The sequence below is a fragment of the Bombina bombina genome, chromosome 5 (genome assembly GCF_027579735.1).
Source record: "Bombina bombina isolate aBomBom1 chromosome 5, aBomBom1.pri, whole genome shotgun sequence".
NCBI lineage: Eukaryota > Metazoa > Chordata > Amphibia > Anura > Bombinatoridae > Bombina > Bombina bombina.
Window position 1 is genome coordinate 846,273,345 of NC_069503.1, and position 14,598 is coordinate 846,287,942.

The following is a 14,598-nucleotide window of genomic DNA, read 5'->3' on the forward strand; positions in this document are numbered from 1 at the left end:
TGCACATTTTAATTCGTATCTGCTTTATTGTCTTCGATAAAAACGAAGTCATTTATATCATGGTTAATTTAGCAAGTCAGACATCTTCACGCTACTTTCATAGTTACTTTTTTCCCCATTTTGCCTTTATTGCCATTCGTACAACCGTGTTATGTAACTAATGATCCTTGATCCGCTATGATCCCAGAGTGCATGTGTATAGGATAATATAGGGTTTTGCTGATTATGAAATGCTAATGTATTAAGAATCCCGTATGGATATACAATTTAGCATCCTAAGACACACACAGCAGCCTGCATGACCCGGTCAGGTTGCTGTTCAGGGGGTGTGTCACCATCAAGTCTACTCACTCTGCGAGGCACTGAGCCAGTGGCTGTTGCTTTGTTTTCTAGCACTGACAGGAGCTCTGGGAGCCAAAGGGGGAAGCAGCGTTGAGCAGAGGCATTAGTGTCTGGGACAGAGCTCCACTAAGCTAGACAAGTGGGATCCCTTCACACTGGATGGATCTTTTTTTAAGAGGATCACAAGGGACCATGGAGAGGACTAAAAACAGCAACCTTAGACCTGTCTGCTCCTGGGTATCATTGGGACTTTGGGGATTTGTAGTTTTGTCTGTCTGTGTGCACAGGGTCTGCAGCCAGGAATCAGCAGGTGCAGGCACTGGATTCAGTCTTCAGCCTCCTTATTTTAACCTGGCAGAGGGAGCCAAGATCAAAGCAACAGCCACTTGTGGGGAGGAGGAAAGTGCCCCCGGACCCTGGGGGGGAGAAATCCCCCCTCAGCCCAGGACGGACCTGTACTGTAAGCTGGTGGGAGGACCTACTGACTCTGTCAATCCCGGGCACAGCATACAGGTACCGAGTACAGACACATCTATCACTGCCCTCTCTGCTTCTGTATCCCAGATATGTTACAGTTCACCAGCCCCTCTGCCACCCACACTGTGCTGGATATTTTGTGCTCCCCTTTGCATTGGGTGAAGTTGGCAAAAGGGAAACTAACTTGTCCATTGTATCGTGTTAGAGATCAAATATAATTTGCTATCACTACATAACTTGATATGAGAATTTATCCACATCTAAGATATTGTTTTTATATTCCATAGCGTGTAGTTGTTTAATACTTGAGTGATACTTTTTTATTTCACAACCTTTTTGCTAAAATTTGTAGATAATTTTAATTCCACAACAATTCTACTTACATTTCTCCAGAACTACATTCAGTAACATTGTTGGCAAATAATATCCCACAACATATTTGTATAGGTAAAATATTTCACTTAGCTTTTAGTTTGTATTTCTTGTGCAAAGCAGATAGTTGTGAGACTAACACAAAGTTTCCCTACTTGGGTAACAGCAGTATTTTAGAGATCTGTATTATGTACAGTAGATATTTTACTGATATTATGACAGGACTATCTTTAAATAACCTTATCTCTGCTTTTACTGACACAGGCTAAACTGCTGGGTTTAGACATTATAAACATGTTGGTTATCTCTGGAATTTCATTTTGTGCTCATTTTCATACTGTGATTACAGTGAATATCCATCTCTGTGAAGTGGTTCTCAGCTGGGTATATGGGCACAATAATGTGTCCCAACACCTGTTTTAAGGTGCCTCAGAAAGGCTGGTGGAAAAAGTGAGAGAGGATTATTGAAGATTATTTTTTAAAAAAAAGCTAAATATTGAGTAAATTAACATGTGCACTTGTTTTGGGTTCATTAAAGGTATAGAAATGTCACAATTTAAATATGTATGAGTCCATTTCAATTTGAATAGAAACATTTTTGCAACATACTACCATTAGCAGAAATGTTTCTTGTAAAAGTTGTGACTGTTTTCCAACGGCATACGCACATATTCTCTGAGGGCCTGTATTCAAACACTACATATTCTCAGTCAGCAGTGGTTTTTATGACACAAATTGTCTTCACTGAAGCAATACACACCACCAAATTTGAATGCTAGTGCACAGTCCCTCAGAGCATATGTGCGTGATAACTTTTACTAGAAGCATTTCTGCTAATGGAAATATATTGCAAACATGTTACTATGCTAAATTGAAATGTACCCTTGCACATTTAATGTTTGACCTTTCTATCCCTTTGAACTGCTGGATGCACCTACAATACAATGGTTATTACACACTTTTCAGTTGTTTTTCCTCCTGTACCTGAAACTCACTTCAGAGGCTTTCTATTATTTTAACTCTTTCCAGGCACCTGCTGATGAAATGGTATCTTTTCATAACTGGCGCCACCATCTTTGTGCTTACGTTTTCTTTCCCCCTTTAACAGATGTGGTGCACATTCACGGTTCAGTGACGTTGCTTGCTTTATCACAGCTGTATTGTGCACGTTAGGTTAGGACACACACTATAGAGCAAGATGGTTACATTTGTGCATACTTGTTAGTACATTTAATATAAAGTGATTATAGGACAATGCAGTCTCTGCAGAAATGTACAGCTCCCTTCCAGCTGATTAGTGGCAATAACCACGAAACAGCTGTCCTGGGATTGGTCTGAATCACTGTACTAACCCTAGCTAAGCTTAGAAGCTGTGTAATGCAGCGATGCTATAGCATAAAGGGAGTCTGCCTTAAAAAGCAGGCTAGAAATAAAAAAGTGAGTCATTGTGAACCTCATTTGCATATCTTCCCCCAGAGTCCTTTGCTGCATTGGAAACAGTGTAATCAGAGAGTTTCTGGGGTATAAACAAGTCTTCTGACTTGTTTAGATTTGTAAATGGTTTACACAATGAGTTATTTTCTCTACATTTTGGATTTAGTGGAGGATTTTAAACTCACTTTTCGCCTCCCCATATTTTAAATACAGTATATATATATATATATATATATATATATATATATATATATATATATATATATATATATATATATATATATATCTATATATCACAAAAAAAGAGAACAGCACTCCTGAGATAGAACAAAAGTTAGAATAACTTCCATGCCTGTTCATTTCAATTGCAACTCAGGGTGCGTGTTCTTTTAGCACACGTTGATGCCTTTCCACAGAGAAAAAATATCCTGTAGCATATCAGTCTGAACCTTGTTCAGAGAAGAATTGCCTGGTATTTCGGCGCTGGACTGTGATTGGGCAGGATCAGACTGATATGCTACAGAATATTTTTTCTCTGTGAAGGGGCATAATGTGCAAAAAGAACACACACCCTGAGTTGCAAATATAAATGAACAGGCATGGAAGTTATTCTAGCTTTTGTTATATCTCAGGAGTGCTGTTCTCTTTTTTTCACACACACACACACATATATATATATATGCATTGAAGCCTTTAGCAGCGAAGTAGCTGAAAATTTGTAAAATCATATTTATGCAATATTCATATTTAAACAAATTGTTTAACTGTGTATTTACTGTAAATATTTTAAGTTCCAATGTTCTTTACATAAGTAAATATGTTCTATGTATTTATAAATAGGTATTCATATATATATATATATATGGTAAAAAGAAGATGCGCTAAAAGAAGCTACCACCACTCAGTATGATAAAACAACAATATATTAGACAATAGACATGATTATAAAACGACCACCAGTGGTTAGTAAACTATGCAAGAATGAGCTCAATTATCTAAAAAGAGCTATGTTACAAATGATAAACCAATTTACATATTAATAAAAACAATATACAATAAAAACATCTCAATAAGAGACTCAAATGAGATGTGGTGTGGTGAGAGAGGCTGATATTTAGCACCACTTGAAAGAGTCGTGTATACAACGATACAAAGAATAAAGTCTCTTTTGCAACTTTCAGTGACTCTGTTGCTAAATTTTAGCTTGTTTGCTCCGTATTATAGGAGGTGATGTTATCAAGTAATGACTCACTGCTCCGGTATCGCTAGTGTTATCAAAGAGAAAACAGTACCTTTATGTTGGATAATGTTCAATAGGACTGGCCGGTGTACTTTACCACTTGATCCGTTGGTCTGTTTGTGGCAGCACAATTCGCTCTAGTATCACTCGGTTGGTCCATAGTCAGCCACTGTACCTCCGAATTCTGGCTTCCTTCCGCATCTAGCGGTCACATGGGGTGAGCCAATTTGAAGCAGTATTTTTGCCGCCAGATTTGAACTAAAAAACTTGGTATCGTCTTCTTTGTAAATCAAATAATGATCCCAGTTGATTCTTCTCAGAGCGCTCTGATACTAGGTGACTGGGAGTTGTGGAAGGTGTGCATCTACACATTTCAGCCTTTGTTATGGCCTTTATCAAGATGCTTTCATATAAGATGATTCATATATATATATATATATGTGTATATATCCATACACCTATACAGAAATACCATGAAATACCATGAGATATACATAGAAAGATGTGTTTATGAATTAATAGAACATATTCTATTCATATTTCATGTCAGGTTAGCGCACTTGAGAAAATGTGATCGGATTTGTGTGCAAGTAAGGGTGTTAGTTTTTATTTCACGCTCTATTAAAGTCTATGGAAAATACGTTAATGAGGTCACGATATTCGGATCTTCGGCTTTTTGCACACATTGGGTTAGTGTTTGTGCAACTCAACTCAAAATACCCATGCTACCCAACAAGTGCAATAAGCCTCCGTCTAGCGAAGTTAATGCACTTGCGGGAGCGCAAACTTCTTGCTTTATTTTTCACACTGTGTCTGTCCAGCAGAAAATATTATCTTTACATTATTTCTGCTGTTTAAAGAATTATCATCATATATGTAATTTGAAAAAATATTGGGCTTCCTATTTCCTTTTTTTAAACTTTTTTTCCAACTCAACTCGCATCTCTATTGCCAAGGAATTTGATCTAAATATAATGTACTTTTTTACTGTGCATGAATAAATGAATGTAAAAAATAGAATTCATGCCAAGCTTTGCAATTTTTTTATACAGATCTTTGTTTGATTTATTGAATGTTTAACAATGGGTCAGTTGTAAATATGATATGAATCAACCTGTCACAGGATAGCCACATCCAATAATTCTGTGAATGGAACTCATTCACCTGTTGCTGCATATTTATACTGTAGGATATATTGTAGGGATGTATGAGAAACACTTCAATATCCCATCAATATAGTTCCTATGTTATGTCTAGGCTTCAAATACAACTGGTTTATAAAGGGTAAGGTATAAGGTTCACTTCCAGCTAAATGTTACCATTTACATTACAACTGATTTAGCCTTAGGTTTTTAGCTATGTCTAGTATTAGCAATTTAGCTATTGTTAGGGCTAGGGATGTGACTAGGGTTAGGGATTAGGCCTTAGTGAGGGCTGCATTAATGGTTAGGGTTTAATTTAGGACTAGTGTTTAACTTATGTTAGGGTATGGACTAGGGTTAGGGTTAATTCCATAGCTGCCAATGAGGGATGCAAAGTTCTTTTTCAAGTGTCTAGCACAGTTTTATTCTTTAACTTAGTTAAAGGGTCCATAATAGTAAAAAAAAAATACACAATCTAATTCATTACAGGCTTTTAAGGCAACAGTCAAATCCAATGTAGCTGGAGCCTAGTTATATTGTAACATTTTTACTTTCACCTTTTAAGCACAATAGTAAGATGGAGAGGGACAATAGCTCGTTTTATACAAATAAACACACACAACACGCATACATACATATATACACACACACAACACACATACACAGACACACACATATAAATACATATATACACACACACATAAATACATATATGCACAAAAACATAAACATATATATATACGCAACAACACACACACACATAAAAACATATACACAAACACATAAATACATATACACACACATAAATACATAAATATATACACACACATATATATATATATATATATATATACACACACATAAATACATATATACACACAACACCCATACACACACATAAATACATATATACACACAAACACACACACATACACACACACACATACACTCATATACATACATAAATACACACACATATATATACATACACACATACACACAGTTTTACCAAAAATTTGCTAGGTATTCTACAGATATGCAAGTGTCATCGAATGTACATGACAGAAAGGCAGTTATGTACAAATTGTGCTTTATCCTACCCTACAGAAGCCGAAAAGCTAATTCTGTAACCTGAAAATAAGACAGCACACTTTTAAAACAAAAAACAAGAGGCGTCTAAAATTCCTTTAATAAATATTTTACTTTCATGTTAAGTATTACAGATTTACAGGGCTTGTAGTGGGTTTAGGTAGATAATTAATAGATAGCACAACACATTAGGTATAGATAAACTTCTGTAAATTTTATTTGGGGTCATTCAAATGAATTAAACTGATGCCAATGAGATTGAATGATGTGCTTTAGTAAAACATAATTAATCACCATAATCCATGAAACCATTCACAAAATAACATGAAACACCAATAACATTTATCATGGCTGCAAGAAATGCTTTCATAAGATTTCGGCATTAAAGGGACAGTAAAGTCAAAATGAAACTTAAAGGGACACTGAACCTAATGTTTTCTTTTGTGATTCAGATAGAGCATGCAATTTTAAGCAACTTTCTAATTTACTCCAATTATCACATTTTCTTCGTTCTCTTGCTATCTTCATTTGAAAAAGAAAGCATCTAAGTTTTTTTTTCTTCGTTCAGAACTCTTAATAGCACATTTTTATTGGTGGATGAATTTATCCACCAATAAGCAAGGACAACCCAGGTTGGTCACCAAAAATGGGCCGGCATCTAAACTTACATTTTTGCATTTCAAATAAAGATACCAAGAGAATGAAGAAAATTTGATAATAGGAGTAAATTAAAAAGTTGCTTAAAATTTCATGCTCTATTTGAATCACGAAAGAAAACATTTGGGTTCAGTGTCCCTTTAAAGGGATATGAAACTAAAATATATTTTGTGTGATTCAGACAGAGCATACACTGTGTGTGTCACCTTCTGGTGCCAGCGGGAGGTGTGGGAGGGAAACCGGGAGGCGGGTGGGTGGTACAGCGGCAGAGAGAGTGCGTGGGATGGACCCTACACTGCAGAAAAATAAATAAAGGGAGAGGGAGGGATGGGCAGCTACACTACAGACAAAAGGTGGGGTGGAGGCCCTAGTTAGCAATCGTCGGAGGGGGGACCACTACACTAAAGAATTAAAAAAAAAATATATAAGAATTTATGGGTACTGGCAGACAGCTGCCAGTACTAAAGATGGCCACAATTAGTGGAAGGGGGAGGGTTAAAGAGCTATTTGGGGGGATAAGTGAGGTGGGAGGGTTGAAGAGGATCACTACACTGAAGAAAAAAAAAAAAAAAAAATATATATATATATATATATAAATATTAATTAAAACAAAACAAAAAACTAAACTGGATTCTGGCAGACTGTCTGCCAGTACATAAGATGGTGGTAACCAGTGTGGGGGGGGGGGATGCGGGAGAGAGGCGAGCTATTTGGGAGGGATCGGGGAGTAGGAGGTGTCAGGTGGGAGGGTAATCTCTACACTAAAGCTAATCTTACAAGATACCTGATTAACCCCTTAACTGCTGGGAATAATAGAAGTATGGTTCACAGCTCCAATTAGTGGCATTCTTATTACCAAAAAGCAAAGGCAAAGCCATGTATGTCTGCTATTTCTGAACAAAGGGGATCCCAGAGAAGGTTTTACAATCATTTGTGTCATGATTGCACAAGCAGTATGTAAATAAATTCAGTGAGAAATCCAAAGTTTGTGAAGAAGTTAAAAAAATGTATATGATCGCATTTGGCGGGGAAATAATGGCATAATATATGCCAAAAATGGGCCAAAAACCCCCCACAAGGCTCTATTTCTGTTATGGAGTGATAGCAAAAATGCTAAAAAATCCCTGATATTTGAGGCAAGTTCTTCTCTGAAAATCCTGATAGCAAAGGGGTTAAATTGATTGTTTAGAGCAGTGGTTCTCAACTTAAGTGACCTCAAGGCCCGGTAAGTTTTAGCCGGACCTAAAAGGGTTTTCCCTCCGGCTTTGGATGTTATCTCGGTCCCGTTGTTTCGTGCAGGCTTGTGTATGGTACTTTCAACCTTGAAACTTCCTGGTCTTTGGTATAGCTGCCTTGGTGTCTCACCGCAGTATGGTAGTCCAATCTGGATCTTGTCTCTCACTGTGTTAGATGAAGTATGGCAAAGAAAAAGAAAGAGTACATAGTGTGATACTGTATAGATAAAAATTTATTTTAAACAATACAGAAATAGGAAATGCACTCATATGTCTAAACCTCAATCAATATGAGGTAAGTAGAGGTATGTAGATATATTTTTATACACCTTAAGCAGGTGTTGCGTTCTTACAACTGTGAGGTTGGTACGTGGTAGCAAATTGTAAATGGTTCCCAATGGTCTCATAATATATCCCAATGGTACCTTTGTAGTAAAGTTCACTAGGTGATAGTCACAGTTCACTAAGTGATAGCCACAGTTAGTAGAGAAATGGTAAAGGATTCCTACTAGTTCTGAGACCTGCTGCTGAAATAATTGAGGCAGCTGCAATCTCTGCTAGAGTGAACAGTGTCTGTCTTAAAACATGATATCTTTACACCTGATATCCAATAAAAACAAGTGATGTGATAGAAATACAATCCTGAAGCTTTCAGAAGCAGGTGTCAGTGGGATCCCTATATATATATATATATATATATATATATATATATATATATACAGTTTACTCATACACATTTGTGTCAGGTTGTTTATACATACACATTGGTGTCAGTGGCCTTAATTATATGTCATTGGTGTCAGTGGACTTACCTGTGAGCCAATGCTTCCCGCTCTGCACGCCATCCACCGCTACTACCCTCTCACAGTGCATCGCCAACCGCTACACGCTCACAGTGCGCAAACAGACATGCACAGTGGCACTCTGACAGGCCCATCCGAAATATTGGAAATATGTAAAGGCGGGCCTGCCAGAGCGACCAGTAGGCCCGGCTGTTGAGAAACACTGGTTTAGAGCATGGCATTTTAAACAACTTTCCAATTGACTTTTATAATCCATTTTACTTAGTTCTCTTGGTATCCTTTGTTAAATAGTAATCCTAGGTGAGCTCATAAGAGTGCAAGTGTCTTACATCATCTGGCAGTAGTGCTTGCAAGATTGTTTATAGCAATTTTATATTTATAATTACAAGCATCGCTGCAAAAGACTACTATAGACACCTGCACATTCCTAAGCTCCTATCAGTCATTAGTCTTCATCAAAGAATACCAAAAAGAATAAAGCAAATAATAGAATAGAAGTAAGTTGGAAAGTTTTCTAATATTGCATGCCATATCTAAATCATAAAAGTTTAATTTTGACTTAAATGCCCATTTAAATTAAGTTTTAACATATCCTTTACTCAGGACTAGAACATTATTCATATGTGGTAATGTGTTAAAAATAGCTGGAATTCTGGTGGAATTTGTATAAATAATTTAGTAGTACCTAATATCATATTTAAAGGGACAGTAAACACCATAATTTTTGTTGTTTAAAAAGGTAGAAAATCCCTTTATTACCCATTCCTCAGTTTTGCATAACCAACACAGTTATATTAATATACTTTTTACCTCTGTGATTACCTTGTATCTAAGCCTCTGCAAACTGCACCCTTATTTCAGTTCTTTTGACGGACTTGCATTTTTAGCCAATCAATGCTGACTCCTAGGAGCTTCACATGCCTGAGCTCAATGTTATCTATATGAAACACATGAACGAACGCCCTCTAGTGGTGAAAAACTGTCAAAATGCTTTCAGATTAGAGGCGGCTTTCAAGGTCTAAGAAATTAGCATATGAACCTCCTAGGTTTAGCTTTCAAGTAGGAATACCAAGAGAACAAAGCAAAATTGGTAATTAAAGGTAATTGGAAAGTCGTTTAAAATTACATGCCCTATTTAAATCATGAAAGTTTTTTTTTACTTAACTGTCCATTTAAGGACTTTAGGATTTCCTCACAAGACATAATTGATGCTACAATCTATGACTGTTTTCATTTTAGCACTTATGTTCAGATTCAAAGGGAAGAAAAAAATAGTATATATTTATATATTAATTGTAGATTCATTTATTTGCATGATATTTAAAAAAGTATTTGAAGGAGCAAATATCTGTTCAATATGTATTTGGGTGGAACTATTTACTAAGCTCCGATAAGGTGTGTAAAAGCACTCATATAAGATAAATATCTTCAAATATTTATCACTTAGAGGATGTTGGTCTTATGAGATCATCTGGCCTCAAGTAAGGATGAACAAGGCATAAATATAGTATGAAAGACCTTGTATCTTATTTTAATCCATATTAACATTGCATTAGATATATTGATATCACAATTATATGCTGTAATCTTTTGATTTTGAAGGTATCATATTTAGACAGATAACCTGATTGAAATTACTTTATCTTAATCCTTGTAAATGTTCTCATATATCAATGAAATTGATCCACTAATTTTGTAACAAAATAAATACATGATTTAATAAATAGAAGAGAGTCATTTCAAGGAAAAAGGGGGTAATTCTAGGACTAGAGATAATGATTTGGAAGTTGGAAGGCAATAGATTCAGGAGTAATGAAGAAACATTACAATAAATGGGTAAACTGATACATGGAAAATCCGTCTTCCAGATTTGGTAATGAAAATAACTGTACTCGTGATTAGCTATGCCAACATTTTATACATGAGAAGTACGGATGGGCCTAGAAGAAAAATATGTAATCAGCATGTACTCATATACTATTTGTTGCCTTACAAGTGTAGTCATTCTTAAAGGGACAGTCAAGTCCCAAAAAAAACTTTCATGATTCAGATAGGGCATGTAATTTTAAACAACTTTACAATTTACTTTTATCACCAATTTTGCTTTGTTCTCTTGGTATTCTTAGTTGAAAGCTAAACCTAGGAGGTTCATATGCTAATTTCTTAGACCTTGAAAGCCGCCTCTAATCTAAATTAATTTTGATAGTTTTTCACCACTAGAGGGCATTAGTTCATGTATTTCATATAGATCACATTGAGGTCATGCACGTGAATTTACCATGGAGACAGCTAGACTGCAAGTCTGTCGAAAAAACTGAAATAAGTGGGCAGTCTGCTGAAGCTTAGATACAAGGTAATTACAGAGGTAAAACGTGTATAATTTTAACTGTGTTTGTTATGGAAAACTGGGGAATTGTTAATTAAGGGATTATCTATCTTTTTAAACAACAACAATTCTGGTATTAACTGTCCCTTTAACCAGGGTACTGGGAAACAATAACATGCGGGGTATTACAGTGTGATAGGGCTTGGCCAATATTGCCTTTATTCATATTATTCATATGTTCTTAACTACACTTACAGCTTGACATATTACTATCATGTTTATAACTCTTTTGTTTTAGCGGTTAATAGTGTATGCTTTTTATATATGCTTTTATGCTCAATAGCCTAATGCCGGCATCTTTTTACATTGTATTTCTTTAGCCTATTACTTTAGACTGTTTTCTCCTTATTGCTTTTTATATACACTATTGTATACTAACACTTTTTGTATTAAAGGGACAGTCAACACCAGAATTTTTTTTGTTTAAAAAGATAGATAATCCCTTTATTACCCATTCCCCAGTTTTGCAAAACCATCACTGTTATATTAATACACTTTTTACTTCTGTGACTAACTTGTATCTAAGCATCTTCTGACCGCCCCTAATCACATGACTTTTAGTTATTATCTATTGACTTGCATTTTAGCCAAATAGTGCAGTGTCTGCCACTAGCCACGGGCATGATCACAATGCTATCTATATGGCCTACATGAGCTTGCTCTCCCCTGCTGTGAAAAGTAAATAAAATAGAGGCAGTCTTCAAGGGCTTAGAAATTATCATATGCACCTTCCTAGGTTTGCTTTCAAAGTCACAAAGAAGAAGCAGCACCAACCAGTAGTTTCCAACAGATTTATTCGTGCAATATGCACAGTGAACAGCCAGACCAACAAACAGCAACGTTTCGGACTTAGTCCTTAATCATGCATAGTTACACCTGGAGATCATGCAGCTTAAATATACCTGTAAACCCCACCCATTCCTTTAAACACCTTTGACATACTGAATGTTAGCACCCTCTAGTGGTCAAATAAATAAAAAAAATTATCTAACAGAATATAAAAAGTCAGGTTAAACACATATTGCTCCTAACAAATCTGAAAACAAAAATACATTTTAAACATATTGAACATATTAAAAACTTTGTAAGACAATCAATAAATCATATACTCTAGAGACATAGAGACCAATCCAGTTCTCTATTCATACCTTTTGGATGCATGGTATCTAATCTATTGATCCAATAGGCCTCCCTAATTTTTAGTCTCTTGGCTCTATTGCCCCCCCGCCTAACGTGTCCTACTTGTTCTAATATCTGGAACCTCAATTGAGTCAAACTGTGACCTACGGACAAGAAATGGTTGGCCACTGGGGCATCTAACTTTTCTGTTCTGATGCTACTCTTGTGTTGGGTCATCCTTTCACGTACTGTAAGGGTGGTCTCGCCCACATACCCCAATCCACAAGGACATTTAATATAGTATACAGCAAAATCTGTGTTACATGTAAAGTGTCCCCTAATCTCAAATCTTTTCCCGGTTCCAGAATGGCTGAAAAAAGAGCCCTTAATCATGTTATTGCAGTTTGAACAGCCAAGGCAAGGAAAGCAGCCCAGATTTTTACCTCCAATGTACTTCTGCACCATTGTCCTAGATGGACCAATGTCAGCATGAACCAACAAATCTTTCAAATTTCTCCCCCTCTTAAATGCAGGCATAGGTGGTTCTTTGAATTCAGGTACATTAGGGTTATATGTTTTTAAAATGTGCCAATGTTTAGAAATTATCCTATTTATCTTATTACTCAACTTGGAATACTGACTTACAAAAATTAACCTGTTAGGCCTTTCTTTCTTTTTGACCTCTTCCTGTGGCAGTAAATCTTGTATTGGGATTGCCTTTACATTTTCAATCTCCTTTTGAATTAGGGCTAATAATGGATAACCCCTAACCTTAAAACGGTCACCCATCTCTTCCAATCTCTGTTCTACAGGACCTGTTTCAGAGACAATCCTTTTCACCCTAAGGAGTTGACTTCTTGGAAGTGACCTAATCAAGGACGGGGGATGCATGCTATTGTAATGAAGAAGGGTGTTGCAATCTGTTGCTTTCTTATGTAGATCAACTACAAGACCCTGGTTACTTTTAAGTACCCTGGTGTCAAGGAACACAACACTCTCCTCACTACAAACCAGCTTAAATTTAATGTGACAAGTAGCAGAGTTAAGTTCATTAACAAATTCCTCAAGGGTTCCAATGTCGCCCAGCCATACGCCAAAAATGTCGTCTATATAGCGCCACCAAGTGGCAGCATATTTTAAAAATAATGGATTATTATAGACAAAATACTCCTCATACATATTCATGTATATATTGGCGTATGTAGGGGCGACATTGGAACCCATGGCTGTGCCTTGGAGCTGCAAATAATAATAATCTTCAAAAAGAAAATAATTACACCTCAGGATAATACTCAATAGTTGCAAGATAAATTCCCTATGTTGGGTATTGTATCTCTCATCCTGACACATAATCTTGTTTACAGCGCCAATACCAGCTTCATGTGTAATGGATGTATATAATGAAGTGACATCCAAACTAAAGAGGATTCCTTTAGTATTCTCAATTGGTACACTCTGTAGTTTTTTCAAAAAGTCCCCTGTATCTTTGATGACGGAACTAGAGTTAACATATGGTCTTAAAGATTTATCTAAAAAAATAGATGCATTTGATAGTAACGACCCCATGCCTGCCACTATAGGACGGCCCGGAGGGGCCGTGGCACTCTTATGTACCTTGGGGAGAGTGTAAAGGACAGGGGTAATATCCTCTGTATTTAGAAGGAACTGTTCAGTATCTTTGTCAATAATGCCTAATTTAACAGCTCTCTGTACACAGAATGTAATTTCCTTTTTGATTTTAAAAAAGGGGTTATAATCCAACCTTTGGTATACATCCTTATCAGACAATTGGGAATAAATTTCATTAACATAGTATTGCTTATCAAGGAGCACTGCTGCTCCACCCTTATCAGCCCCTTTAATGACCAATGATTTATTGTTCCTAAGTTTATCTAATGCTTCTTTCTCATTTACAGACAAACTACCCCTTTTATCCTTATTCTCTTTATGCATCTGACCATGTTTATAAAGTGTCAACACATCTCTTTCTACCAATTTCATAAATGTTTGTACCCCTGCATTAACTTGTGCTGGTGTGAAAGTGCTTTTTTTAGTTAGCCCCAAACTTTTCAAATTTAACTTCTGATTTTGCATGCACACAGTAGAGGTCTGACCTCTGATACTACATTCAGAAATGTCTGCAAAAAAACTTTTTAATTTCGCTAATCTAAAGAAGCGGTACAGATCTTTACGTATTGCAAAAGTATCAAAGTCCTGTTGTGGACAAAACGACAGTCCTTTATCGAGTAGTGACAGTTCATCATTAGTAAGGTATACCTGGCTAAGGTTCATCAAGGTTTGT

At 36.3% G+C, this 14,598-nt stretch overlaps 1 protein-coding gene across 1 annotated transcript in view; it reads left to right on the top strand.

The window, feature by feature from the left end:
- The first annotated feature begins 408 nt into the window (after nucleotides 1-408).
- Nucleotides 409-14,598, top strand: part of LAMA3 (laminin subunit alpha 3) — a 573,745-nt gene continuing 559,555 nt past the window's right edge. Inside the window, exon 1 of the mRNA XM_053714980.1 lies at nucleotides 409-855. Within this exon, the coding sequence (XP_053570955.1) occupies nucleotides 502-855 (354 nt within the window). The 5' untranslated portion in view covers nucleotides 409-501. The remainder of the gene's footprint in view (nucleotides 856-14,598) is intronic.